We start from the raw sequence: 26392 nt of genomic DNA on the forward strand, positions 1-26392 counted from the left end.
GTAATCACAATATGGATTTTTTTGAAAAGAATTTCAGATATGTAGTATTTTCACTCAAATAATAAATTTCTATTTTAAGATTAAACATGATTTTTAATGTTCAACATCACTGTCCATTAGACAAATACAAATTAAAACAACACTGAGATTCCATCATATTCCAGGAAGAATGGCTCCCATTAAGAAATCAAATAATAGCAAATGCTGGTGAGGCTGCTGGAAAACTGGAACCCTTCTACATTGTTGGTGGGAATATAAACTAGTACAGCCATTATACAAGTCAGTATGGAGATTACTCAAAAAACCAAAGATAGAAATTCCATTCAACCGAGGTATTTTCCTTCTAGGTATCTTCCTGAAAGAGTTAAAGATGTTATGTTACAGTGGTATATGCATACTCCTGTTTATGGCAGCATAACTCATAATAGCTAATCTTGGAAGTGGCTTGTATATCCATTAACAGATGAGATAAAGAAAATGTGGCATTTATACACAAAGGAGTACTACTTTGCCATGAAAAGAGTAAACTTGAGTCCTTTGTAGGAAAATGGCTGTACCTTGAGACAACAATTTTAAGTGAAGTAAATCAGACACATAAGCTTAAATATCTCGTGATCTCTCTTACATGAGAAACATAAAATAAATAAAATAAAAGCTATGTACTGGGAAATAGGGAGATAGACCTTTGTAAAAGGGAAGGGGGCCAAGCGATGGAGGGAGGTCACTGGAAGAGCATGAAAAAGGAATTGCAGTGCATTATCTATGGTCACCAGCTCCCCACGAGGAATGCAATTATGTACTGCAATTATGCACTCAGAAAAAGTTGAAAAAATACAATTAAGTGTGCTTTTTAATTGAAAAGCTAACAAATTGTCTAGTTACATTTCTGCCAAAGTCCCAGAAACTGGGTTATAATTGCCCCTTAAGGCAATGTATCAGAAGTTGAAAATAACAATAAAATGTAAGACCTTAGGTCCAGCTAGGGGAGCCCTGCTGCATAGAGGCTAATCAATGCCAGTGGTACTGCTTGACTCTAGAGGCTGAAAAACATCCTACTAACCTCATGATGAACATTTACTTCGAGTATCTGTTTTCCAGTTTGTAACTCATGAATATAACGTGTCAATTCCATTTCCTAAATATTTTTATAAGTTATTCTACTTGGGATGCCAGCTGTAAATACTCACTAAAGTTAACCAGGCAATAACCAAGGCAGAAATAACTTTACATAAAGAGAAAAAGCCCAGCTTCCCATTTCCTATAGAGAACCTGCACTTCAGTTTTATTCAGAGTAAGGAAAAAAGAAATGTCCCAGCAGGTTAAAAAAAAAAAAAACCTCAGACGTATGTGTGGGATTGGTACTCAAACTACACGTACAATGAGGACAAATGTTATGCAAATGTAACTTACTTGCTGTTGCCTTTGTCTGTGTTTGTTCCATATTGACAATGATACACAGAACAAGTGTAACTAGAATTTTCCACAGTCCATGCAATGGTAAGTGTTTGGGATGGCATTTCATTTCTCCTCACACACTGGCTCTTTTTGTGTCTCTGGGCTTCCTCCTCTTTGGTAAAATATTTTTATATTGAAGCTCTTGAGAATTTCCTCAGGAGTTTTCCCCTTGATCATACTGGTAATAGACTTGCAGGTAACATCAAGCAAACCTTTGATGTCTAAGTCATTTGCAGTCAGAATAAGTTCAAAAGAGTTCTTTCTTTAACTCTTAGGAATTTCTGGTCCCAAATAGGGGTATCTTCTGTCTACTTTTCTTTGTTCTCATCATTCTCAGAGGGAGGAGGGCTATCCTTGGGCTGAGTTCTCCCTGATTGACCCTTTGGTAGAGGAACTGGGTCATCATTGTCTTCACTGTCCATTCCCAAGCATGGCAGCAGGGTCTTGATAGTAGCAGACTGGCTGGAAAATCCTACATCAACCTCAAATTTCTCTCCATTAGAACTCAGCAACTTAATGAAAGGCCTGATCTTTGGTCTTAAGGAGGAGGCAGATGAAAGCAAGATGGCATCCACTGGAGGACAACAAGGACAGACAAATTTCTTGATAGAACTTCAGTACAAAGGCCCAGAAAAAATGAAAAGGTTTTGACTGACAAAACCTTCAGGGCTGTTCCTTAAGCAACATCATCCCACTTGGCACTTTGTTAGAGGGGTCCCTGCTTGCCTACATTACTTCATCCTAAGCTTCAGGCGGAGGGCTGAGATGTAAGACACAGTATCTATGAAGAGTTTAGATTTCTTGCTTTACTTTTTGGCTTTTTGGACAATGATGCTTAAACACTATAAGTAAAGCACACCTGGTGCCAATGAGGAAAACTGAATTTTCTTGTGATATCATATGTTATTTAACCTTTTTAAATTTTCACCATCTGTTGTTTTTTAATGGGAATATTCAAGAAAACTAAAATATTGTTAGTACCCATGGTTGGAAAGAATAAATGACTGCTGTGATCACTGTTGGTAGTAGATATTTATTTAAATATTAGACATGGATGATTTGAAAAATAAAAAAGAAACTAACATTTGGGGTCCATTCAGTATTCCCTGAGTTTAGGCAATGTGTAGACACTGTTTCATCAAATCTTCCCAGATCTCCAGGAAGTAAGTTATAATTTTCAGTTGGAAATTGCAGTCATAAGTAAGCAGACTCAGACTGGCATTTATTAAGTAATTTGCCCCAGTTTTTAGAGCTATTGAAGAGCTGAGAACTGATCCAGCTCCTAGTCAGAGGCAATGGGCTGTTGCATAGTAATTAAGAGGAAAACCTTTGAGAAGATATATACTGGGGGGCCGAAAACATGTTCACAGAGTTAAGTGCACTAGTTATGTGGATATAGTCAGGGAACATCATGAGCTTCTATATCCTCATCATCAAACTGGAAATAATCCAATTTTTCCTAGTTGTTGAAAAAGAGAATTTTAATCACACTATGTTTATTTACTTTGCAAAAGCATTGTATATACTTTTATAAGAGATACAAAAAAAAGGTTAAAGGCCTTCTAGGGTGATACATGACATAATTAATTGGAAAAGAGACATTTAAAAATTATATGTGATGAACATTATTGGACATATTGATAGGGCTTCATGTGATATTTCAGCACCTCCATGCAGTGAGTAGGTTTGAGAACATCTCCTCTTGAGAACAAGCATAGCACAGAGGGAAAGAACCCTGGTGTTTTAGTCTGAATGTATATGTCCTCCAAAATTCATATGTGGTGAGGCTAAGCCTTTAAGAAGTACAGACTATACTTTTCTTAAGACAGTATCACCGATTTTGTGCTCAGTTTCCAAGGTTCTAATAAGTACTGACAGTTTCTTCTACTTGAAATTTCTTTTCTATCTTCCTTGCAGACGTCTCTGTCTTTTGAATAAAGCATGTGAAGTCAGGTGTCTGGCCTTGCTCCTGCATGTCTGCTGGTTTAGACCGCTTTTCTCTTCCACAGCTGGATTGTGCAACCACCCTGATCACTTCAACCTGTAGGCATGCCCTCCCATTCTCAATAGCCATAGTGCTGAACAGATGCTGAACAGATGCCACACAGGTCATTTAGTACAAATTGCCCTGGAGTCAGTCTCTTTCCTTTCTCTCCTCTCCCCTCCCCTTCCCTTCACTTCCCTACCCCCATTTCCCTCCTCCATCCACTTTCTGCTCCTCATCTAGTCATAGTCATCCTCCTCCTGCTCCTCTTTCTCTTCCTCTTCTTTTCCTTCTCTTCCTCTTCCTCACCCTCCTCTTTTCCCTCTCTTTCCTCTTCTTCCTCCTCCTCATCCTTTTCCTTCTCCCTATCTCTATATTTATCTATCTGTTTATCCCTATCCCTATCCCTATCCCTTTCCCTGTCCCTGTCCCTGTCCCTATCCCCATTCCCCTTGTCCCTAGCCCTAGCCCTAGCCCTAACCCTAGCCATAGCCATAGCCCTATCAGTATCCCTATCTCTCTCCCTGTCCCTGTCTGTCTGCCATGCTGGAGATGGAGACAGACTTTCTATGACTGACCTACATCTCCAGCCTGGCTTGAAGTTTTTGTATAGTATTAATGGATATGCATTCATGTATAAGAATGAAGAGTAGTTTATAAAGTCCTTAGTGTTATAGCATTGGTTTATATTGCTATACTTTATAGTATAGAAGATAATCAGTGGATATTAGTTGATTGTTTTGATTGTAGAGAAAAGGGAGAAAGAATAAAATGACCACTATGTACCAAGAACTTCATATAATTATCTGTGTAAAATACATTCAAACAGTTTTCTTCAGTCAGTTGCAATAGATTATAGGAGAAAGAGTCCTTCCCTGTGTTTCACAGTCACAATTTAGAAAATAGTTTTTGTTCTGTATTTCATCTACCTGGGTTAACATACAGAAACATGATGAACAGTTAGAAGCTCTTTGCAAACATAAAATACAAGGAGAATACCAAGTAAAAGGACTGATCAATACACAATTGAGCTTTAAAATTCTTTCATCTACTAAAGCTGGTTTTCTTGGCAGCATAAGCTAGCGCTTGAATTTTTAAAAAATATGTCATCTATGTATTGATTGAATTTATTAAAATGCTTTATTACCATATCTATTTGCTTATAAGAAGGCTTCCTCATGTCAAATATGTCTTAAAAGACAGTCTTACAAATGAAAATAACGCAGAGCTACCAATGCAGCATAGCATTTAAAATAACATCTTTACTCATTTTTATGTACACAAAGGAAAAGAACAAAAGACTGAAAACCTTCTAGAGTGAACCTTTTAGACTGAATTTTATAATTCAGTGTAGAATGCACATTTTAATTAGAGAACAACTCTCCCTGAGAGTGTGCGTGGCAGAGGGGAAAAGAACTCTGATGCTGCGGTCTGAATATATGTGTTCCTCAAGAATTCCTATGTTGGAACCTGCTAATAAATGATAGTACTAAGACATGGGGTTGTTGGGAAGTCACTAAGTCATGAGGGCTCTGCGCTCATGAGTTGATAAGTACTCATAAAAGAGGTTGAAAGGAGCACCCTAATGTTTTTCTCTTCCACCTTCTTTCCGTGGAAGGCCAGAGTAAAAGGAGTCATCTATGGAGCAGAGAGTGAATCTTTATCGGCTATTGAATCTGCTGGTGCCTTGATCTTGGACTCCTCAGCCTCTAGAGCAGAAAGAAATAAATTTATATCATGTGTCAATTACCCTGTCTGAGATACTGTTACAGCAGTACAAATGGATTAAGATACCTCGCTCCCAGGCTCAGGAGTATCTCGGTGCCTTTGAGGCCTTAAAGGACATAAACCTTCAGATTCAGCACATGTTCAAGTGAAAGAGAAGGTATATGTAAAGAAGTATTGCATTCCCATGTTTGGCTTGTTGGAACTTACTCTGAAAATTATTTAATGGTTGTCAAAAAGCAAGTTATAAATTTTTAGAGTATTTTCAGAATACCTCTTTGTGAACTGTCTGATTCTTATCAGCATAGAAGATGGGGTGCATTATGTTACCTTTGTTATTTTTTTCAGCTGTAAACTGACTTGAGTCCAGAAATAAAGGAAATGGAAATAAATTAGGAATTCCTTAGGAAGAGCAGTAATTGATAGAGGATATTTATATGTACCAAATGTATATTAGCAAGAACCAAGACATGCTACAGATTTAAGAGTAGATCTGGATAAAAAAATGCATAGAACCCCCTTACAGCAAGGATAAAATATTCACAGTCCAGGGAGATTACTGAGAATGAAAGATTGGGATTATTTTTTCACACGTGTGGAGGTTAATGCGATGGACATCCTGGGAAAGGTATTAGAGAAAGGCCAAAGGAAGCAGAAGAAATCCTGAGCACTTTGCTTCCTTCACAGAACAGAGAAGCAAAGACTCACGGTTTCATTTGGACAAAAAAATTCAAACCATAGCAAAAAAAGAACAACAGCAAAAAAAAACAACAACAACAACAAAAAAAACCCTTCCAGGTAACAAGGCTGTTAGCTCAGAAATCTGCCAGTCAAAGTCTAGATCTGAGCTTGCATTTGGGCAGAGGGAAGTGCCAGAGTCCTGTGGGTTGAGATCCTGGAAAGAATGACTTCCAGCGAGAACATGAATGGTGGAAAGAAAAATCCATGAAGATCAGAAAGCTCAGTGTCTAATACTTGCTGGAGACGTAAGCAAGGAATAAGAGGGAGAAAGCCAGATGAAGCAGCTGGAACCAGAAATCTTGGTTAGGGGATCCGGCAAGAGATGTGATGAGCTGGAAGCACAGGCGCAGGTATATGGTGAAACTTTTCCTGTGGGGCTCAAACTTGAGTATTCTACCTGTGAGGTCTAGAGCCGTTAGGTGGGGCTTGTAGAGTTTGGGTGTTGAAAAGGATTTTAGCTACGATCGGTGAAGCCCCTATATATCCATCAACCTCTCTGCAGCATTTCCAGTGAGGAAAATGGAATCATTTAACAAAGGACTGAGATGGAAATTCCTACTCCAGTCCGTAAAGGCCTTACCCGTGAGTTAGGCTAAATGAAGCAAAATTGAAAAATAAGACTGATTGTTTATAATATAACTGTTTGTTTTGTATCCAGCAGGACCTGCAATTATGTCTGCATAATTTTCTTGTACCTTAACAAGGTTAACTGTGGAATTGATTTTTAGATTTTCCAATAGATATAAACATGGCTAGGTAGAAGTAAAAAGGCAACGCTGTACTCCCAAAGTCAAGATCTTTATAGAGAGGTCGTTCATTTTAGTGATGGGACTTGTAAGCTGTAGTGAATGAATGCCTGTGGTATTTCTATGTGAAGAAAATTTGATGGCTTTATCGCATCTTTAGACTTTAACTTTTATTTTGAACAAAAATTTATGCATCTAAAACATGTCAAGAAACTATTCAAAATCTGAATTTTATTCATATATAAATATTGTAGTTTGAGGATGTCTAATTCACATTCATAACTCAGATAATGTAAGGAATGACCAATGATTCTGAAATAATTCCTTGAAACATGGCTTTTTCTTTTTCTCTTTCTTTCTTTTTTTCTTTTTTGAGACAGGGTCTCACTGTGTAGGGCAGGCTGGCCTTGAACTCACTGTGGAGCTAGGCTGGCTGAGACCTTCAACTCTACCTCAGCCTCCCAAGGGCTGGGATTATAGGCATGCACCACCAGGCCCAGTTTATAACTTTTCTTAAATAGCAAACTCCTTTGCTGTAATCCCAACATCAGTTTATACAGAACCATTTCCTGCCAGTCTGCAATTTATGAGAAGATATTACGTGTCACAAATTGATTCTAAATGAGTTGTTTGGAGTCCAGAAACAATTGTATCAAAGAATGTTCAACTAGTTAAAACCACAGGTGCTCCACAGGAAATATACTAATTAATCTGTGAGGCAAATTTGCTAATCTATTTTCAAACCAAAAATAGTTTTAAAATTGGATAAAAGCTACAAACATACCATCTAAACAACTCTGCCTGATACGACATCTATCTATCAATCCATCTAATCTATCATAAGGGCCCAGGAGCCCACTCAAAGGCAGAGGATACTAACAGCCATAAATAATAATAATCCTTTGGGACATGGTATACTGTATTCTCCTCAAGTGCTTAACAGAAAAGGGGATTCTTCATTTCCCATACAGCTAAGAGTGAGAGTCACAGAGTTCTCCTAATTTAAAAAATTCACCAATGCAGTAGAATCTATGGTGGGGTAAGGGACTTTTTATTTCTTGGAGGGTTGGGCAGGAGAGGTGACAAGCAGGGATGACCACCACTCCCCAAAGCCCCTGGCATTTGAATACATACCCAAGGCCATCACCTTTTCACGTCAGTCCCCGCAAGGCCTACCCTGCCGTTGATCAATGTCTCAACTCATTCCTCTTAAACCATGGCTCTCCTTCATTTTCCACTAGACAAAAACTCCTTTTCTACTTTCCAGAATACATGGCTACGTCTGTTAGCAACAGTGGTCAACCAATGAAGTGTGCAGCAGGCTCTGGTACTTTCTCTCTCTTCCCTTTTAGGTTCGGTGGGGAAAGGGAGACAGAGCAGTGAAAAGCTGCTGCTGAGTGCACAAGTGTCTTAGGTATGCCTAAAGCAGGGCCGTGCGTTTTGGAAATTCCGTCAGAGTGGATCAGAGGTGCAGGTGAAAGAGATGCACCAGGCGTGGGAGGGAGGAGGGGGAGGAGTCTGAGCAGGTCACAGCCAACTCCATTAAGTAGAGAAAGAGGGAACAATAAGAGTGGGAAGGCTGCAAAGGTGGGCCACGGGGGAATGGATATGAGCAAAATATATTATGCACATGAAACTCTCCACCCCAAAAATTGAAACTATGGGAGAAGGCAGGGGAAGGGGGTGGCAGAGGTGGGGTGAAAGTGATTAAAGCATGCGATGTGCATGGATGATCTGCCAAAATAAACCCATTAATCTGGATAACCAATGCACAATGAGTGGAAAAAGTAAAAAAAGAAACACTCTCACAACATACATATGATTTATACTTTAAGTCTCTTTTCACTATTGACAGTCTCGTCATTGTGATCTGCCCTACACTGATTCAGTGATTAAGAGAAGGGCCAATTAAAGGAAGAAAGAAGGCAAAATATCGACCAAACTCTGCTGGTGAGAAAGAAAATGAGGGAAAAGTTAGGTTCTGCTGCCATACCTACCCATTAATATTGCCACTCATAATCTACGGTGATTTTTGGTTTGCAAAGAAGGTACATGTTAAGTATAAGGCAACCAGGAACGCCCTAAAATTATCTCATTGCTTGCTTAGGTCTATGTTTCCCTGCATTACTGCCATCCCAGAAAATCTTAAGGCCAGAAAATGTCAGAATGTATGAGTATACTAGGAAAGAAACAAGTAATAGTGTTTTTTGTTGGATGTAAGAAGTCTAAGTGCAAGAACCAGAAACACCATTGGTGATCGGGAAAGCTGGCAGAAGATTCAGTAACAACTTAGTTCTAGGGATCAAATAATCACTCTGGCTGTCCAGCTTCCCTCCTAGGCAACATAATAGAAATGACACGCTTCAAGCCAGGCACTGAGAACAAGTCCTACTGCACACATGCTTTCAAGAAGACCGCAGTAAGTTCTTCAGGGAAACTCTTCATCTGAAACTCTTTTCAAGTTCTCTCTTGGCTACCTCATCTCTTTATTGAGGACAGGAAGTGTCTAAATTAGAGTGCCGAAGCAGTGATCCCTGCAAGAATAAAGATTTCCAAGTAGATCAGCAAGCTCAGAACTGAGTGCCCTGCCTCTAGGTCAAGCTGAGGAAGGACGGTGTGACTCTGGCATCCTCTCTGCTCCTTCCTCCCCTCCTGTCCCCTCCTTTCTTTCTCCTCTCCCTTGTCCTATCCCTTCTCCTGGTGATGTGCCAGCAGAGCCTGAGGCACTCATTCTTCCTGCCTTCTTCTTTTCCTTCCCAACCTACCTTCACTTCCCTCATGCATGCTCTCTTCTTCCCTCCTTTACTTCTCCACCCTTCCTTCTCTCCTTCTTTCCTTCTGTCTCTCCCTCTCTCCCTTTCCTTCCTGCACAAGGCCCTCTTCCCAGTTTCCATCCATTTTTTTTATGCAAAGCACTTTTGAATTCTAGCCATCTGTTAATACAAGGCAGTGAAAAATGTTGAAGTCACATCAAATTTCACTTGCTCTGCCAGTTAAAAATACAGATGCTTCCTGTTTTATGCTTTCCTCTCACTTTCTCTGCAGTTTAAACATGAAAATATGTTCCGTGATAGAAACCAGCACATATCCCCTTTCATCAGGAAACATATTCCAAACAATGGGGCGGGGGCTGCTTTCTCAAGTTCAGCAAGGAAACTTGAATGTTGGGGGAGTCCTACTTAGGCCCATAATTTAATAGAGCAAGAACATAATTATTCACAACTATCACATTTTATAGATGAAGAAACTGAGATCGCAGGGAATTGCTGTAATTGTTCTCAGATGTGCTGTGCTTCACCTTGCCAAAATTCCCATCAGTTTACATTTTCATTCAGCGTGGTCGGGCCTCAATTGTTCCATGATACTTTTTGCTGTCCTTTGCTTTGAGACAGGGGCCTGTTGGCTACTGGGGACAGCCACATCACTGAGCAGTGCAGCATTAGCTGGAAACTCAGTAAATACGCTGGAGTGAAGAAAAACAAAGCAGGACTATGATTCATGACAGCTGGACTCTAGTTGGAGATCTGTAACTCACTACCATCAGACTTGTGACAGAACTTTCTACTCTTTTTCCGTGAATGAAGCTAGGAGAAATGAGCTCTAAATTTCCTTGCAGCTCTTTGAATCCTGATGATTTTTTTTTCTCATGACTTTTCTGCTGACTCAGAGTATAGAAACTTGGCCAAGTTATTAATGGTTATAAATCTCAATTTTTCTAGGTGCAAAGAAAGGATAACACATTCTCCTGTTTTCCTAGCACATAGATACTAAATGATCTTGCATTGTGACAATCTTTAGAAATCGCATTTAGTGTCTTATATTTTCTAACTGCGTTTAGCTATTCCCTAAAGCTAGAATAATACAGTGGTGATACAGCTAGGTAATGTCCCTGGTTCTGGTTATATTATAAAATACTGTATTTATTCTCATCCTCTTTCTTTCTATCATGTATTTTTTTGTGGTGCTGGGGATCACAGATTCTCATATACAGTAGGCAATGCTCTACCACTGTGCTATGTTCTCAGCCTCACTGTCTTTTTATATAAGTCTTTATCACTCTTACAACTAGCGTATAGTGCTGTGCATATGACTTATTTATCACCTCTGTGTATCTGGTCCTCTTCTAGTATCTCCTCTTTATCACTCTTGCGACTAGCGTATAGTGCTGTGCATATGACTTATTTATCACCTCTGTGTATCTGGTCCTCTTCTAGTATCTCCTCTTTCAGTACCTTGCCCCTCACTTATTTTGTTAATGATAGAATCTTTTTTACTGCATTTTGATTTCTTACTTTCATATTCAAAGATTAATCAAGTCCCTATTGGTTTTATTTCCCTGATGTCATTCAAGTTTTCGACTTCCCTTTGTCTCCTCCATAGTGCTCTAGCCCAAGCTCTGATCACCCTTCTCTGCACTACTGAACTCCACATAGCTATCAAAACCCTTATTTCAGATGCCCATTTGTTCATGTCACCCACTATCTGAATGTCCCTGATGGCTTTCCAGTGGCTTAAAAATGAAGGTCAGGAACCATAGCAGACCTGAGAGATGCAGCCTTGGCCGTGGACTCATCCAGTGTCCTTCTAATCTTTCAGCTCTGCTTCCCTACCCTCTCTCTGGACACACAGGCTTTGTATAACATTGTGGTTAGAATCTTTCCCCTGGCAGTGATCTCCTTAATGCGTATTCTTCCACTTTCATGTTAATTATCATGTCCTCAGAGCAGCCTCCTCTGACCTTTCTGGGTCAGTTCCCTCTGTTTGTCGTCCTTTTGCTGTAAATCTTTGATTCTGTTGCACCACGCATAGTTGTAATTTACTATCTTCGTATCTTCTCCCTCACTAGATTATACATTCTGTGGTAACATCTGTCTTTCTGACACCAATCCCAGTGTCTAGCATAATACCCAACATATTGGACCTTAAACTACTGCTACATGAATAACTTAATGAATGAAAAGAAAGAATACAACTCGAAGTCAGGGCTTTCTCCCTATCCCTTCACATAAGAGGTTGTGTCAATTTAGTGTTGAAAAAAAGAAGTTGATGAACACTGATAATCCTACTGCGCTAGTAGAGTTTTTTTTGAAGTAGTACAGTGCTACACAGTTAATGTTTGCAGGGTGCAAGTGTGTCTTATATAAAATAACTACAGATCAATACAACCCCCCAAGCATAAATCTCAATGCACTGGAACAAGAAACACTTCAAAGTCAATTTAAGACTTCATTTCTTCATATATATAAAGAGAAATACTACCAGGACAAATTTGGAAGTGACATAAATTCAGATAAAAGAGAAACCGGTAGAACTTTAGGTCACCAAGGCATGCTCCCGTGAGGCCTAATTTGAACTGTGCTTTGAAAAGTAGAGTTAAACAGCAAACCATATGGCTTATTTCTTACAGATTCATTTATATGCCGATTATTCCCCATTTGTTCTTCCTCATATATTCTCTGTCTAGCTCCCCCAGGCTCTGTTGGGGGACACTGACATGAACCTCTTCAGTGTGGCTCCCTTGCCTTCCATCTTTGAATGGTTTTGTGCAGAAAGGCACTGGGAGTGTTTGTGGAATTAAGAGCCGACCCCTAGTATTTACTTTCCTTCTTTCTCCTGCTTAGCTACAATTGGCAATAGCGAATTCCTTTTCTGAGGATCACACTTCCTTTTGAGTCTTCTTAATTACAGATGAGGGTCTCAGTGGAGTATCCCTTCAGAAGTAGGAGTGACCATGGCTTTTTGGTGAGACTGCCAAGGCACCTGAAAAATTTCTTTATACATTCATTTGTAGGTATCATATTTCTTGCCAAGAATTAGGTGTAAACAACACTTAAACAAAACAAAACTCTAAGGCTGTCAATGGAAATGTCCTCCAGCAAAATGTAGTTGTATTTTTTCCTCTTGTTTATTCGGTTAAGGTAATACATATGCTTTGCTTCAAATTAAATCACAAAACACAGGTCATTTTAAACTGGTTACTACAAGCTTGCTGGCAGAATTACATATGTTTCTTTAAGTAGAACAGAATCATCAAGCCAAGAAAAAATACAACAGCTGCCCTCCCACCTCAAGACGCGTATAGCTACTACACTGAATAGATCTTTAGAGAAAATAAATTAGTAAAACGCCAGGTCTGTAGCCCTGGCTCCTTCCCCAGGTATAACCATTATAAATATTCCTATTACTTCCAACATAAAAGACTTGAAAAAGAGAAAATGTAGGAAAACAGAGTTTTTGAAGAGTTGGGAGGTAAAGGAAAAAGAGGAAGAAGATAGTGCAATTAGGATGCTGGGGTTTGGAGCCCAGGAAAACCCATTGTCTCACTGTCTTAAATAAACATTTATTTAAGAGAGTGAGCCCTAGGTAGTTACAAGACGCAGTGCTGCTCAACTGTAGGTTAGAAAGTGCCACTGCCACCCCATCTGCTATCACACAGAAATGTGGGGTGGCAAACAATTCTTGATGCATAACTGTAACCTTCCATATGACCAACTCTGGAGAAGACCAAACAATGAAGGCCTTAGGTTTTCATTTACTCATCAACATTCTACTTAGCAGTAGTAAAACCAGTAGTTTAACGAGGATAATGTAGAACTATATACTTCAGCTTGTTAAAGTACGTTGATCTGTTAAAGCAATAATAATAAGGCTTTATCTGACCCTTGAAAATAGAATTATTAAAAAAGAAAATAGAATTATTTCTTCTCTTGTTAGTTGCAGTATTTTAAGATATTTTTAGAAAATATTTTTAAAATATTTTTGGTTGCTTAAACATATAGAATATATATGATAATTAGAATAACTGAATACATTATATAGTGTCTTTTGTATAAAAGGCTGACATTATTATAATGATGAAGAGGTAAATTAATCTGGGAAATCTTATAATAATATTCCTAGAAATCATAATGGAGTGAACTAGCCTATTTTTAAAATTATTCAAATAACATATTTTTAGCAATCAATGTTTTCATGATGTGTTGGAATGGAAAGTGATAATAAGACAGCAGTGATTTTAGCTTACACATTAGATATTTTGAGCAAGATTCATTTCTCTTCCATTTTATTAAGAAGAAATGTCCCAAGAATTACCTTAGGCAGATAAATGAGTGTATGATTCTGATATAGGAAGACAGTATGTTTCTTTCCCTATGAGACATCCTATAAAAATCACACGCAGATAAATAATAGATAAAGAAGAGTGGCTTGAAGGATTCTCGAAGCAGTACACAGATATCCACGTCAGCATCTAGTCTGACTTCTCCTCACCTCTACAAGTGTGTTGGGCTCCCTTAAAAGGTAGAGAATAATGCAGATCCCTTCAAATAGGAAGACTGAAGGATAACAGTACAAACAACTCATGTTTAATAGGTTCTGACTGTAGATGAGGGAATTTTCAAGTGCTACCCCGGAGGTCATTCTCACTCATTCTCAAACCATTTGTGAACTAAGTCTTTATTGTTATCTTTGTTTTTCAAAGCAGGACTCTGAGAGTCAGTAATGTAAAAAGCTTGTTCAGTCACAGCAGTAGTTATTGTAGGGCTAAAGTTTGACTCCCAAGCCCGTGCCCTTAACCATTAAGTGAAATAAGTCAGCATCCTCATGTTTGAGGTGCACATGTACACACACACACACACACACACACACACACACACACATTTTGAGATAGCAAGGTCCTAAATCTGGTTTGGTGTTAATGCCACAGTCCTAATGGATACCACCCTTATACGCAAGAGATTTTAATGTTCACGCATTTTTAACTGAAATTACACTTCTCATCTTTATATTATTAAAATACATTAAAAGCAGGATAAAATATGCAAGACTTTTTTTTTTTTTACTAAATTTTATAGAAGCACTCCACTTACAAACACAAGTACAGTCAAAATGAACCCTTATTTCTCTTCTGGTCAGTGATTTCGAAATTCTTCCAGGAAAGCCTTAAATATCAGCTACTCTTTATGGACTTGAATACCTAAGTTGACTGCAGTTTTTGCCTCATGACTTAATGATGCCCCTGACTTACCTTGAAAATTGATTATATGTAAGGGAATGCTCTCTTCACAGATGGAGACAGCTGTGGCTACAAGTGATGAAAGCTAAAATATAGTAAAAGATACTTAAACCCACACTTTCTTTCCCTTCTTGAGACCATAGTGGTATTTGTAAAGCATCACCACACCAGAAAAGTTGGCCTTTCTAGTCTTTGAGGGTTTTTTTTTCTTTAACTATTAATACAAATCTAGGAGTAAATTTTCTTATGATCCACTGGGCAGAATTTCTGGAGCTATGAATTCTAATCTAGTTTCACCCACTATTTTCTCATCAAGTATTGTTTCAATACAAAGAATCAAAATGACTGACATGTTCGTAATCAAATAGCTCATATGACTTGCCACTGGTAAGTCACTACATGAATTACTATCTCAAATTTTGAATGAGTCAATAATGGGAAATCTTTGACAGAGGCTCACTGAATCAATTGGTTAGGAATGGACAGAGAGCCATAACAAAAGTTAGCAATATTGCTTAAATGGGTCAGAAGCCCAACCTGAAATTATACAACTAAATAGTAATGATTAGTAGTATATATAATGATTATATATATAATATTATATATATTATATACAATTATTTTCAAATACAAATTCACATCAAATAAAAAGAATGCAACACAATACATTGTATCTACATTTCGGCATTTTGTTTATGTGTTTCTACATGCAAACTTAGCAAAAAGAATATATTGTTCTGATATTTGGGTCATAATGCTAACTACTGTGACAAATAATCACCTCAGTCCCAGTGTTTTATTAAAACAAAAGCTTGTATCTTTTAGTTTAAACCCCAGTTCAGTTGTCCTTATTTGGATTTTTTCCCCCAAAGATGACTCAGAAATTCATTCTCCTGTGCTATTACAGAAAGTGATGACTCTATCCTCAACACATGGCTTCAAGGTTCTTTTGGTATTATGCAGTCAGTCCATTGTAGGAAGGATGAGGATGTGACAAAGACAGGCATGACCAAGTGTAATGGCACATACTTGTAATTTTAGGTATTGGGGAGGCTGAGACAGGAAGATTGCAAATTTAATGGTATCCTAGGCAACTTGGCAAGACACAGAGAGAGGAGGAGGAAAGAAGAGACACACTTGCACTGCCCCTTCCAGCCTCACGCACATTCTTCACTGCATTAGTTTGGTTTGGAAGTGACAGACCTTCTGCTCACATTCCACTGATCGGAATTAGCCACGTGCTCCCCACCTGGGTGTAGGGAGTTTGAGGAACACAGGTTGGCTTTGTGCTCAGAAAGAGAAAACACATCTGGTAATCATCTAGTCAATCTTTGTGACAGGACTGGTTCAGAAGATGTGCCAGAAAAGATAAAAATAATTCTGTTCACTGTATTTTAGAGCATGAATCTACTAAAGTAAAATATATATGCATCACTCCTCTCAAGTTCTCAAAGTGAAGCAAATTTGAAGACATATGCACTGAGCTAGTCATGTACAGGACTTGTCTCTGTAAACCGTATACACATGTTCACTAAGTTGATATTTTAAGAAACTATGATCTCAGAAAATATTTTATCCAGCAGCATGGAATGCTGGCAACTTAATGTATACCTGAAAATTGCCACAGAATTGAACTAAAGAAAATAGTTAGATGAGTCATCTCAGTTTTGTGAGTATAAAAATGTTTCACAGTGGATTCAGTTGTCTTGTTATTTCCCAAGCACAGATAGAAATCAAACACAGAAAATGACATTGTAGCAAATTCTAGCTTATAGTAAAATCATTCCATTTTCAGACTGAACTCAAAGAATTTAAAAAATTTTAAAACACCATTATTTTAGTTTCGTAAAATTAAAAAAATAAAAAGATAAAACCTTGGGACAAGGTAGAAATGGCAAGGAAGAGCAAGGGAAATCCAGGGGAAGTATTTAACAGTTCCTCCCACCTTCAGCAAAACTTGATTGGGATATAAACTCAAGACTCAAGCTATGATTGATCACACGTGCCCTGAGAATTGAAGAATGGCTTAGCAAATTGAGGGTTCAAAAATTTGTGGTATCTACTGCTATGTTCAGGGGGATTATAAACTTGAAGGGAATTTGCTGCCTAGAAATATGAGCTGTGTGTAATTACTCCCACCTGCTGGGTAAAATCTTTATTACATGGGCATTAAACTTGACTCCCATCAAGCAGTGAGGAAGAATGCAATATGATCCAACCACATCATGTGGCTTTGAACGAGATCCTTCCTCTATAGTGGCTCTTAACTCTTCTTTCCGACTTGTAAAAGTAACACAAGGTATACTGCAAGTGTGAGGCAACACTCATCCTATGAAATCGTGAAACAGTGCTTATCCTATGGAAAGGGACTTGGAACGATCATTGGATCCACATACTTACCCAATAGGTGACTCAGCAATTACAGAAGCAAGACAGGAGGGGAACACTCACAGGCAGAGTTGTCCTCAGCTGTAGCTTTGGAGCTTATAGACTTAAGTGGTAGAAGCTTTTCCTTTGTCACAAACTTTCCTCAGACCTGCCTGGTATATGGGAGAGGGCTGACTCCAGAGAAGTGAGCTGCCAGCTCTCAAGGGCTTTGCTAGATAAAAGATGTCAGGAACCTGCACGATGAAAATACAGTCTTTGGTGAGTGGCTTTGTAAGCAGAAGCAGACTTTTCTTTCTAAATTATTTGACAATATTTTTAAGCATCAGTGCTACATAAACTGCTTTTATCCTTGTGAGGAAGTGAAAGAACTTGAGGAAAAAGTAAACACAGTTTGAGCTTTACTTTGCTTAACACATTGCTTCCATAGCTTCTACCTTCACCCAGAGGTTTAAGAATGATTCCAGGTATACAACCTTGTCCTTTTGTCCTGCAGAACTGTTGTCTTAGTCTTCAGTTAGCAACGGGGTCATCATTTTCTTAGTCTTCAACAAAGTATATAGCTATTCCTTAATTAACTTCCTGTGCTCAGGAATAAAACAAGGTTACAAGATATCTTAGTTACTTCCTCATTGCTGGAACACCATACTTGACATTCAGAACTTAAAGGAGGAGAGGTTTATTTTGCCTCCTAGTTCGAAGAGGTTTCAGTCCGCAGTCAGCTGGCTCCAAGGCAGGATGGCGGGGCAGAAGAGAAGGAGCTCATGGCATGGCAGTGGGAAGGATCAAGGGAGGACGGAGGGAGACAGCCGTGTGCTAATCCCCTGCCGAGTGCCACACCCCCATGACTCTATCATGTCCCCAAGGCCCATGTATGAGCCCATGAGGCTTTGGCGGGCACATCCAGATATAAACCATAGCAGCAAAGGAGGAAAAAACTTACATCTCAGGAACATAGCTCATTTTAGAATTCTCAGCTCTTGACTGACAGTCACCTAAATGACACTATGAACTGTTTCATGGTAAAAAGGCTTTGGATAAAGTTCAGGTTTGGTGTTCTGTCCTTTGGCAACCAAAGTAAGGAAAAATCAGGGCAACATACAGTCCATGAGTACCTGTTCCCCTAATTGCCTTTATGGCTTCAGTATTGATTGTTTTTGTGCGTGTGTATATGTATACAGGAGTGTGCACATGTATGAAGCATACATTTGTTATCTCATTTTTATTTTCTCACTTTATCCCTTCACCATCCCTTTTAATCCTTGTTCATTTGAGTTCTGTGACCTTTTCTCTTGTTTCTCTTGATTTCCCTATTCTGTCCCTTTTTGCTCTATACTTGTAATCTAACCTATAATTATGTCATCAGCTGTAAACACAGTAGAAAATTCTTGTTTCGTCATCTTTATTTGAAAAAGAAATCCCATGCAAGGGAGAAGCTGAATTTATCTCTCTTCAATATCTATCTTTAAATTTGGAGGGATTCCTGCCAAAAAAATTATCTTCTGGAAGTCCTTGGATCTTTCTGCCTTCATGAAGCACACCAGCCAATAAGCTGTCTCCTAACATTAGCTTGCCCATCTAACATTGGCTTTTGCTGCTTGCTCTTCCTGCCACTGAAAGCATATGCCATAGGCAGTGCTTCTTGCGTATTTAGATTTTATATGGCAGTTAAATCTCCAGAAGAAAAAATGAAGTGATACAAACTCCCTTGCCTTTAAAATTTAATACTTTTAAAAAACTACTATGAAACCCACTACCTTTTAAATTTTAAGACTTTTAAAACTACCATCCACTGTCACCATTATTTCATAAAAAGGCACTCTTTAGGAAGGAACTCCAAACATCAGTTGAATTTTAGCCAGTGAAAAACCCACCATTTTACCTTTATTTTCTCCTTTTTTCAAAGATTGGATATGGATGTCAACCAACACTGATGCAACTTTTGATCCTTGAGTCTAATAAAGTTGTTCCTTTCCACATATGAATTGCTATGCCTTTGGGCAAGCTACTCTGTCTTGCATGGGCTATTAGAGCCTATTGCTTTTATGTGAGGAGCACCATTTCATCTTTGGAGTTTCTAAGCTCCATTGTATAAATACATGCACTAAAAATGAAATGGATTTGACACCCATCCAAGACACACTCACAAATAAATAAAGGGGTATATATTTCTGCAATGGCTTGATACAGGTAGTAGGGGAGAACAAAAGTAGATGGTTGAGTAACACAAATATAAGATACATATTCTTGAGTGGATTTTATTCTATGAAAGAGACATGTAGCAAATTCATATTGTAGGACAGACACAACTAAATGTTAAGTAGATAAACAAGAATGGTGCTGTTGGAGAAGAGAGGAAGTAGTAATCCATTTCACTGGAAGAGTCAAGGAAGACTTTACAGCAGTTTTGTGAGTCTTTATATATTTATGTGATTACTTGCTCATTGTTCTCTTCCATGGCTGCAATATATGCTCTCTCAGGACATTGTGTTCATCAGATGTGTATTCCTCTATAACTCAGCCTTTTGCATAATGTTTGGTATTTATTATGCAACCCAAGACATTTCCTAAATAACTCTATGAGTGACTGCAACATGTGCTGTGATGGATACCAAGGGATGAATGTTCCATTCATTGCCTTTAAAGGATATGAAAACAAATAGACTTTCAAATGTGGCAGATGTGTTCGGTCAGCTCACTGCTTGTATACATGATCACAGATGGTCATAGAGACTTATTTCATTCGGAAATGGAATAATTTCATATCCACTCAGCTTTTCCTTAGGCATGGATTTTGCTGTCACATTTATCAAGACATCTACTTGGAAGTGGATGCCATGCTGTGAAGAGCCATCATACACAAATGTTATAGCCACAAGCCAAGTAATGACTTATGTTGGGCAGTTACTTAAAAAGATTGGCTTTATTCATTTTACTTCCTATTCTCATGTACTGCTTATATGGGAAAGGAGAGCATGAGAAGGCAGCAATCTGTTTTGGTCTTTTGGGGGGAGGATGGTAATTACTTGCAGTGCTCTGGGGCAAATTGCTCAGCTCACACCTGGAAACAGAATCTTTAGCTACACAGTGGCCCTGATTATATTTATATGCCTCCAGATTGTGGTTTGCCAATTGAAATGCAGACATATGCACAAATGGCCTCATTGTCATTCCTTATTTTTGTAATATTATCCTTAGCTGGACAGATTCATTTTTTTTCCTTCTTCTACTGTCAGCACTGAGTTATATCATCTGGTGACATCAGAGGAAGTAAAATTACATGTGTCAGCTTGGCAGGAATTTGCTTACTTATGGCAAATTTGTGACAAGTGACTGATAAAGTATCTGCAGTTTGGGAAGACAGCGTGGACCTCCTTTAATGGTAACAAAGCTCTATCTAATTGAGCTGCGGTTGCTTCAGTACAGAAGGGGAACAACCTATGCTCTTTGAGTAGTCCTTCCCCTGTGAACAGTGGGAATATAGCCCCAGAGTTGCTTGCCTACATCTATAGGCTGTGGAGACTTACCGGGCATTAAATTCAGAGCCTGTTTCAAGACTGTTAAGCTTAATGATTTGTGTAAAGATTATATGCAACTGATGAAATCACCAAAAGAACAACTCATGGGCTGTTCAGGGAAGAATTCCCTCTTCTTGAAAGGGGACATTAAAGTATGTCTGGTGCCCTTGTGAAGCAAAGGTTTCCTTCTCTATTTCCAGTTAGGTCTTCATGCAGCTCATAGGGTATGGTAAAAGCTGTACATCAGGGGAACATTGGAAGCTCTTAAGCTAATGAGTTTGAACTTGGCATGTTTTTATTATTTTTTAAATCAGTAGTGGTATATAATGAGCTAGCACATTAATCTAAATATGAGACAAATGAAGGTAAATTAAAGTAAAAAGTTCAGCTAGGGAAAGCTAGATAGGTATGTCAAAATGGCAAATCTCTACCTATCCCTTGATGGTCCAATGAAAGTAGAAAGTTTTGGTTAGGATGTCATTTCATGTTTTTATATAAAGTATAAAAACACAAGTTTCAGAATTTTTTTCTGTTCTATTCACTTTGTGTCCTCACAGTCTACAAAAATGACTAATATGTAATAGACTCTCAACAAACATTAAACATGAGTAGTTGATTATATGTAGCTCATCTTGAGTAGGGTAGCATTATTTCATGTCTGAGTGGGTGAAAGCCCTTTCAGAAAGAGAAGAAAAAGTCTCTACAAAACAATTCAGTTGATATTCTTTCCAGATCTACCTTTCTTCACATAATTATTTTTTTTTCTTGAGAGGAAAACCGCAGGGATTAGAGGCTGTCGCCAACAATGATAGGTTTAGGGCATGATAAAATGTAGCAAATGGTTAAATAGAGTACATGCCTTATAAAATAGAATTTAAAATAATAGCTCTCAACAGCAGGACTTTGACAGGAGCCCATGATGGGAGAAACCCCACCCTGATGAAGGCATCTGGTAAAAATTGAGAAATGAAGTGGACAACAAAACAGCATGTCTTCCACAGCCCTCAGGCACAAACCCCAAGTGACACATGCAGAGCTGTGGAGCCTCTGCCTTTCTTTCTTTGAAACAGCTGAAATCAGATGGGAAATGAAAAAGAAATAGCTTTATTATCTCTGAACATCTTGCCCTCCCTCTGGAGATCCAACTCTCCAAATATGCATTTGGATATGCACTGGGGATTCTCTTTATTGAGAAACTGCATTTACAGAAAAGAATGTACCCCTTCCTGTCCACATCCCACAGTGTTACATCACGGATTCCTCATCATTCTGGCACATTCCATAATCCTAACAGGCAACTCAACTGAAAGAAATATCATAGCAGTGATGAGCCAGCACCATAGAAGGTAAAGAAAAGTAGAAATTATAATAATGGTGGAAAAGGAAGATCCCAAATGGGAAAATCAGTCCCAGTGACCAGATAAAAATCCAGCAAAATGATATAAATTCAAGAAATTCAATTTAACAAAAACTTACTGTGCTTCTGCAATGTGTCGGGCCCTGGCTGTTTCACTGAACAGCACAACTCTCTTTGCTTTCTACTGCCTGTGCGCTTCATCCACTGTGCATGCTCTCTACAGTATCACAAGCCACATGGGTTTGGGAGAGGAATACCCTTCAGGGAGGTTACTTTAGATGAAATTAGCACCATTCTTGAAGAAATCCTGAGCTGTCACATGTATGGAAATAAGGGTCAGGTTGCCTAAGTCCTATTGCTGGTTGAATTTAGCCCATGAAAACTCAGCCTTTTATCTGTGTTGGGGAAGGAGTTTTACAAAGATAATCAATTTTGCCAGTTAAAATATTCATCCTTAGAAGAATAGGAAGGCTGCTGGCTTATACTTTACTTCTTTATGTTTCTACTCAAATTTTACCTTATCAGCAAGGACCTCCTTGGGAACCAACCCCGCCCTACTCTGGTGCTCCCTTTCCCCCTCATCTCTATAAGTGGCTTATACCATCTGATGCATGATAAATGTCCTATTTACTTGCTTATTGCCTGTCTCTTCATTCTGGAATATATACTCTGTCAGGGCAGGATTTTCCTTCAAAATTTTCGGTTATTTTAGTCCGCTTTCTCTTGCTATAACAAATGTCTGAGGCTGGTTCTATTGGCTGACTTAGCTCACAATTCTGGGATTTAAGGGCATGGCACCAGCATTGGCTTGGTTCCAGTAAGGATTCAATGGCAGATGACATCATAGTGGATTCGATGGCAGATGACATCCACCTCTTGAAGACCCCACCACCTATTAATATTGCCATATTGAGGACCGAGCTCTCAACACATGAAACCTTGGGGATACTCTCAAAGCATTTCCAAACACTAACACCCCCAGGCAACGGTGGTCCCTCCCACGTAAGGGTAAGAAGCAGCTCCCTTAGTGGATCTGTGATCCTGCCACTGTCTCTAAGGACACAAAATAAGATTGCTGTGACCAATGCTGATGTTATTATCATGGGTGACTTTGGGCAGTGAAAATACTTTAAGCTTCTAAAATGGACGAAGCAGGTGTTAGAGTTGATTAATACATGATAGGCCCACCTGATAGACTTGGCACCCAGGCACAAGAACAAATGATGCGTATTTTAACACACCCTGCTTTCTCCTTCCAGAGGTCTAGTTGGGTGGTCATCTTCAGATACAAACAATAGTACAGCTGGTTTACATAGAACTGCTTTCTAATGTTGCTTTTCCTAGTGCCATCAGTGAAATAGTGGAGAAAGTCTGCAGTGATGGAATATGCAGGCATTTGAGATTTGTGATGAGGAAGAAAATGACTTCAGAATATCTGATGGAAAGAAAATATACTCATGTATTACTGACAGAAAGGGATTTACAGGGTGAAGAATTCTAGGGTTGAGTTTCTGAAAAGTAATGGTTTGGTAATGAATTGCTTGTCAGTGATTAGGGGAAATTAAGTAAGTATAGTCGATACAGTCACTGAAATTAGAGGACAGTTTTGCTTGGCAAATGTTGAGGATTAGCAGACAGTGAAAACTTGATTGCATCCATATAATTCTAAGGGATGATTTTGTTCTCCAAAATTGGAGCTGGAAACTCACTTTTTTCCTCTAAATGAGAAGAGATTTGGATAGAAAACATAGACACAGAAAGTGAATAACAGAAAAGCAAGCTAGAGTTCTCTTACTGTGCTGATATAGATGGAATTAGTCCTCCTCAAATAAATGTTGTCTTGATCCCAGTATCACTGAATGTGACCTTATTGGCAAAGAGCCCTGGCAGAAGAATTGAGATGAGGTCATACTGGCATATGGTGGGTCCTTGATCTGATATTATGGATGTCCTTATAGAAAAAGGAAGGGAAATGTGAAGATGTGGGGGAAGAAAACCATGTGAAGATGGAGGCAGAAGTTGGAGTATACATCTACCGGTGAGGAGTGACTGGGGCTTCCAGAGGCTTGAAGAGGCAAGGACAGATCCCCTTCTATAGGGTTCAGAGAGAGCAAATCTCTGCTGACACTTTGCTTTCAGATGTCTATGCCCTGGAACTGTTAGACAATAAATTATTATTTTAAGCCACCAAATCTGTGGTGCTGTACTTTGTGAAAGCATCCCTAGTAACTAATAGGATTTCCTAGACCCACATGGAGAAGATTAAAGAGAAAGCTAAGTTTAAAAAATAAAGTAAATTATTACAGCTTCTCACTACTTGAGGTGAGATGTGTATGCTGATGGTAGTGAGAGGAGTTGGCATTACCTGGTCGAGGAGGAATAGCAAGAGTCTTAGGGGTGTAATAGCATCCAACACCAACTGACAGAATTGTTGCCTCCTGATAACCAGAGGAGGAGTCCCCAGGCAGGAGGAGTCCATATGCATGCATTCTGACCCTAGAGGACTTGGAAAATCAAGCAAAACTGATTCCCAAATTATTTTACAATGTGCTGCTTAAAACTAATCAGGTGCTTATATTTTATTTTATTTTATGTATTTTTTATTTTAAAAATAGAAGGAAAACATTAACAGACAACCATTTACAAAATAGCAAAAGAACAATACAAACAATACAGAGTTACAAACGAAGGGGTAGAAAATTAACAATGCTTGTTGTATTACATATTGAAATCTTAAAAGTGGTTTCTCAGGAAAACAGAGACATGCAATATTGATCAATCAAGGAATCATTAACTGTTTCTTTCAGCAAAGAAATAGAAGACAGTAGTTCAACTATGCTAATTATCCTGTATATACATACATACAAAATTTCTCCTTCTTTCCCTTCTCTTTTCCCACATCCAAGTTGCCCTTTCCCTTGAGCATTTTCCTTTCATTTCGCAATGTCTATCATACCTCCTACTTTTTATTCACTCTTTCAGATTTTACACTAGTGAGACAATGTGGTGCTTGCACATGCAGGTCTGATTTATTTCACTTATAAGTATGGTTTCTAGTTTTGACCATTTACCTGTAAAAGCCCAGAGTTTATCTTTCTCTATAGCTGAGTAATATTCCATTATATAAAAGTACCATAATTTTTTTATCCAGTCCTCAGTGGATGGACATTTGGGTTGCTTCCACAATTTAGCAATTACAAATTGTGCTACTATGAACATAGGTGCACATATATTGCTGTGATATGATGTTTTTAGATCTTCTGGGAAAATACTCAGAAGGAGAATAGCTGGGTTGAATGGGACCTCTAGTCCTAGTGTGCTGAGGAATCTCCAAACTGATTTCCACAGTTGTTTCACCAATCTCCATTACCACCAGCAGTGAAGAAGAGTTCCTGTTTCTCCACAGCCTCACCAGCATTTGTTATTGGTTGATTTCTCAATGCTAGCCATTTTTACTAGGGGTACATGGAATCTCATGAGTTTTAATTTGCATTTCTCGAATGATTAATGATGTTGAACATTTTCTCATGTATTTATTTACCATTTGTATTTCTTTATCTGAGAAGTGTGTATTCATCTCAGCTGCCCATTTTTGGTTTGTGTCTTTCATTTTGAGGGATTGATGTTCTTTAATTCTTTATATGTTCTAGATAGAAGTCCTTTGTCCGAGGGATAGTCAGCTAAATTTTTTTCCACTTCTGTGGGTTTTCTTTTTACTCTGCTGGTGATTTCTTTAGATGTGCAGAAACTTTTCAGTAGAATGAGATCCTAGTTGTTGATTCTTTCAAGTGTTTCACGTGCAATTTGGTTTGTGTTCATGAACTCTCTGCCTACCCCTATGTCTTCAAGGTTTTTGCCTACTTTCTCTCCCAATAGATTTAGTGTTTCTGTTTTCATATTGAGATCTGTGATCCATTTTGAGTTTGGTGCATGGTGGTAGACTTGGGTCTATTTTCAGTCTTTGGCATATAGCAAGCCAATTTTTCCAGCACTATTTATTAAAGAGGCTATCGCTCTTCCAGTGAGTTTGTTTGGCCCCTTTATTAAAGATTAAGTGGCTGAGTGTGTTTGTGGTTGTTGCTGTTTCTTTCAGTTTGTTCCATTGAGCCTCAGGTCTGTTTTTTAGCCAGTACCATGTTGATTTTATTACAGTAGCTTTGTAATATAATTTCAGGTCAGGGATTGTGATTCTACCTGAATTGTCCTTGTTGCCCAGGATTACTTTTGCTATTCTGGGTCTCTTCTGGCTCCAGATGAATTTAAGGAATATTTTCTCGAGATCTGCAAGGTGTAGTAATGGTAGTTTAATGGGAATTGCATTGAATCTGTACAACGATTTGGGGAGTATAGCCATTTTCACAATGTTGGTTATTCCTATCCATGAGTGAGGAATATTTTTCCATTTACTGATATCCTCTTCAATCTCTTTTTTCAGAGTACTGTAGTTTTCACTGAAGAGATATTTTA

The 26392-nt window shown here is 38.5% G+C and overlaps 2 protein-coding genes across 4 annotated transcripts in view; one reads left to right on the forward strand and one right to left on the reverse strand.

The window, feature by feature from the left end:
• LOC102030396 overlaps positions 1-3529 on the reverse strand; it is a 194497-nt gene extending 190968 nt beyond the window's left edge. Inside the window, 4 exon segments of the mRNA XM_013521485.1 lie at positions 1411-1581; positions 1583-1709; positions 1712-2029; positions 3328-3529. Coding sequence (XP_013376939.1) covers positions 1411-1581; positions 1583-1709; positions 1712-2029; positions 3328-3529 — 818 coding nt within the window.
• Positions 1-26392, forward strand: part of Nrg1 (neuregulin 1) — a 1027681-nt gene that overhangs the window by 490519 nt on the left and 510770 nt on the right. The gene's annotated exons all lie outside the window — the stretch shown is intronic.

Source organism: Chinchilla lanigera, unplaced genomic scaffold (assembly GCF_000276665.1).
Source record: "Chinchilla lanigera isolate Chin_1 unplaced genomic scaffold, ChiLan1.0 scaffold00062, whole genome shotgun sequence".
In the NCBI taxonomy this organism is placed as follows: Eukaryota; Metazoa; Chordata; class Mammalia; order Rodentia; family Chinchillidae; genus Chinchilla; species Chinchilla lanigera.